The 4,037-nt window shown below is 35.7% G+C and overlaps 1 protein-coding gene across 1 annotated transcript; it reads right to left on the bottom strand.

Moving 5' to 3' along the window:
- Positions 1 to 1,830: 1,830 nt before the first annotated feature.
- LOC103432036 (transcription factor MYB93-like) lies at positions 1,831 to 3,522 on the bottom strand. Its single transcript, XM_008370204.4, has 3 exons — positions 3,340 to 3,522; positions 2,962 to 3,091; positions 1,831 to 2,851 (listed from the first exon to the last, which is right to left on the bottom strand). Exons 1-3 carry the CDS (start codon positions 3,470 to 3,472, stop codon positions 2,053 to 2,055), a joined length of 1,062 nt encoding a protein of 353 aa, XP_008368426.1. The 5' UTR covers positions 3,473 to 3,522; the 3' UTR covers positions 1,831 to 2,052.
- Between the last annotated feature and the right edge of the window lie 515 nt (positions 3,523 to 4,037).

Genomic DNA, 4,037 nt, shown 5'->3' with positions numbered 1-4,037 from the left:
AATTATTTATCATGATTGTCATGACATAAGTAACGTCTTGAAGATGATTACCATGACATAAGAAACTTGGAGTGGTGTACAACCATGGGGTAGGATTAGGTGGTGGTGAAGTTTATTTCTTTCAGTTGGGAAAAATGGTGGAGGAAGAAACCTAATCAACCTTGATTTTCTTTGTTGCTTTGACAATCATGAGTCCATGACCAACTTCAGTATAATTAAGTTGTTTTTTAAAGAACAAAATGAAAGTTATAAATACCCGGGTTGCTTCTACTATGAATGCTATTTTTATTAAGATGATATTTTATGCAACGACATGTCATTGTGGTGTCTAAAATCAATGATATACTGCTATGGAGGAAGAGCAACTTCAATGAATAGGTTCACCATCTCTGACCACTAATACAAGGTCTTGTGTGAGGCTCTCTCCACATGGCCTTGTACTAGTGCCTCAGGATGCCACAAAGGCGGTTACGAGAAATTAAAACGCATGTTAGTATGTGATTTAGCCTTGATTGCCTTAAGGGCAAAACATCAAATTTATCAAATGTCTGATTGACTTAAGCCTAAAATAGTAGATTTATCAAATATCTAACCGTGCAAGGTAAATTTGACACAAATCTATAGAAAGATGGCAGATTCATGAATCATGAAAGATCTAGCCTCACAAGGTAGATCCAGAAAATGACCAAACTCGGGAGAAGATAAAACCAAGGTCAAGAAACCTAGCACAAGATGGCTAAGGAGCAAACACTATTCACATGAATACTAAGGAAGAGAAGGAGGAGGAGGAGGAGTAGTGGAGGGAACCAAGGGACAACCCCTTCAAGGACTTCAGTGTTCAGTGTGTCTGCTCATTGGCTTATAGAGATAGTTTAGCGAGAAGTTTCTAGAATGCCTCTTGTTGATAAAGTAAAATAAAAGTAGACCTTGTTAGCTGGTTATTGTCTTAAGAAAGTGAGAACTTTGCAAACATACTTTGCGACATCGTCAGGATAATGGGTTGCCATGTTTTCTTGAGTAATGATAAGATTGTATGATATGATAGTTGATGTGTTAGTAAGTTAAAAAGAAGAGTGAATTACACTTAATTTGTATGCCTCCGTTTTGGGGATAAGCAGCGGCCTAGAGCATTGATCTATATTTAATTTTGAATAATAAAATAGCCTTATGTCCGAAAAATCATACCGTAATGTAGTAATTGGAGCCTACGTTGTTTGGTTCCTTACTTGTAAAAAGTCGTTTTTACATGCAAATTACAGTTTGATACAGTATATATTATTAACTTATAAAAACGCAACAAAAAAAATACTGCAGACACATCAAATTGTGATTTGGCTTTAGGTAGAAATGATTTATTACATATGAAAAGCAAAGTATTCTCGTTCTAGAAGTTGAGAAGTTAGCACCGTACTAGGTGTAAAAGGTCCTTGTCTTTTTAAAAGTGGAGCAACTATAAATTTTTTAATCCTTACAGTAGTGCCACCAATGTAGTGTCTAAGTTAAAAACAGTTTTTATAAAGGAAAACACTAGAGAGAACATATTTTAAAACAACATGATATGGAAGTTGATGGTTAAATTTTATTTTTAATGATTTAATGAAGGAATTTAACTATCAAACGTCATATCATGTGGTCTACAATATATGATATGAAAAGATAGCATCTCTAGCATCATCCTTTTATAAAATAACAATATAACTTGAGAATTAGACAGAACAATGTATGACTTTCCCCATTTTTTTTGTAAATTTATAAGACGAGAACGGAAGCAAAATATAATTGATCTTAAAAACAGTAGAGGGAGGAGGGTAAAATTAAATACTCATGCCATAACAATAATGTACATATATATATATAATGCGTAAACTTATACAAGCTAGTTTGTACATGTACAAGTATTCATACATATGCATGACATCACACGTATCTGTAGTAGGTATATGTACGCTTGCAAATGCATGTAGGAAGAGGAAATAATTAACGAGTCAACGACAAAAACTGCAACCACTGAATCTTTCTCAATCTGTAAAAATAATCGTTAAGTAAGAATTCTCAACCATAATTGGCGTCCTCAAGAAAAAGGTCAGGCCAGTAGGATGAAGAATCACTACTTCTTCCTCCATAGCTTGACCTGCTGCAGTACGCATCTCCGGGAACATTGCTGGTTGGAGGAATAGAAGCGGTAGGAGATACAAGATTATTAAACCATGAAGATTCATCGGATGGGTTCTTTTCTTGACCACGGACCACTGTAAAGTTGGAGCCCTGGCCCACTTCATGGTTACTGTTATTCAAAGATGGTAGAGAACTGAAAGCGACTTGTGGGTCTGCTAGGTCATGAGGCAGTAGGGATTGAAGATGGTGGAGTGGTTGAGAAGAATTACCACCATATCCATGAGAAAATGAGCTTGGATTTTCCAGTTGTAGTGAATTAAAATTCGGGGTTTCTTTGCTAGGAGGAATATTAATCGAGCTTAACAAATTAAAAGCCTGATCATCCATTTCCATCTCTGTGCTTCTGTTCTGGGTATAAGTGTCATTGTTGCTTGTATAAGCTACGGATTGGAGTAAATGCTCAATGTATTGAAGCTTGGTCAATTGAACGGCTTGATCTGCGTGTAATGTTGCATCATGTTGATTAATGTGATCTAATGGCTGATATTGCTGCATGAGATCCTGCAGGTTAGCTAGGGCTAAAAGCTGAGACAAGTTGGAAAATAGGTCAGTTCTTGGCTGATGGGTCATTGGATCAAAACCCATCTGGATCAGCTTTTTCTTCAAATGTGTGTTCCAGAAGTTCTTGATTTCATTGTCCGTTCGGCCGTCTAAGTGTGTTGCAATTGTTGACCATCTTGTAATTAAGCAAAAATATATAAGAGTAATCTTTGATATTATGCAAACATATATGTAGAAGGAAGGGTTGAAAACTTTTATGTGTTTGATCATGGAATAAAGCATTACTTGTTTCCAAGGATAGAATGGAGATGTAGAATTGTTTGCTCCTCTTCTTCAGAAAATTTGCCTCTTTTGATATCGGGTCTTAAGTAGTTTGTCCATCTTAGCCTGCAACTCTTCCCACATCTATTGAGACCTAAAACATAGAAAATGATAGCAATTTAAGTGGTAAAACCAATAAATTTATCTTATCAGGATATCAGGGAGGAGATCTTGAATTCAAATCTCAATAACGTGGAGAGTGACAATCCATGTTTTGGGGGTAGTCAACTAGGAATAATGTTAGCTTAAGATTTTGAGTATCGATAGTCGGTTGTAACTCGATTGTAAACTAACAATTTAATCAACAAAGAGAGGCTAATTAATCATATATTGTATGCAAACCTGCAAGCTTTGGAAGAGCTCTCCAACTTCCATGGCCATGTTGTTCAATGTATTGTACAAGCTTTTGATCCTCTTCAGGAGTCCAGGGTCCTTTCTTGAGACCACTTTCATCACAACAGGGAGATCTCCCCATTGTGCTTAATTAATTTCTAAATTTGATCTTTGCTTAATTAAATTGGCTGCTTTTTCCTCAAATACTGGGGCAGCCTATTTATAGGCAAACTAATTAGAAGATGGGCTGCTCTAATTTCAGAGAAATAGTTTTTTAATCCGAAGCTGATGAAGAGTGAAACTTTCAAATCACAACGTCAACGTTGCAGGTCACTGCTTTGTCAAATAACTCGACCCATGCACGCAACATATGTCGAGGTTCTTCCGTACGTCATTGTTTGCATGGCTTCACAAAACGACTTAAGCTTATAATAAAGTCTTAAAACTTGAATTTGTTGGAAAATATTAGTATTTTAGTTTATTTGAATGTTTGGTTTTATGGGCTTAGCCGGTTAGAATTAGGTTTTGTTAGAGATTAGGGTTAGTTTATTATAAATAAGATGTTTTGTTATTCATCAGAGAACAAGTTATTTACAATGTAGCCTCTTGGAGTTTTGTAGCCGTTCCGTTATTCTCGTTTGTTTAATAATATTTCTATTATTCTTGTTAGTCTTGTTCGTTGCGCACTCTGATATTCATCTTGGTAT

This window comes from Malus domestica, chromosome 15 (genome assembly GCF_042453785.1).
Source record: "Malus domestica chromosome 15, GDT2T_hap1".
Classification (NCBI taxonomy): Eukaryota; Viridiplantae; Streptophyta; class Magnoliopsida; order Rosales; family Rosaceae; genus Malus; species Malus domestica.
The sequence above is the reverse complement of the archived record's forward strand: the minus strand, read 5'-3'. Positions and strand labels throughout refer to the sequence as shown.

Coding starts and splice junctions, on each gene's coding strand:
- LOC103432036 (XM_008370204.4), bottom strand. CDS start 3,472: ATGGGGAGATCTCCCTGTTGTGATGAAAGTGGTCTCAAGAAAGGACCC. Junction 3,092..3,339: donor AGCTCTTCCAAAGCTTGCAG/GTTTGCATACAA, acceptor TCTATGTTTTAG/GTCTCAATAGATGTGGGAAG. Junction 2,852..2,961: donor CATTCTATCCTTGGAAACAA/GTAATGCTTTAT, acceptor CTTAATTACAAG/ATGGTCAACAATTGCAACAC.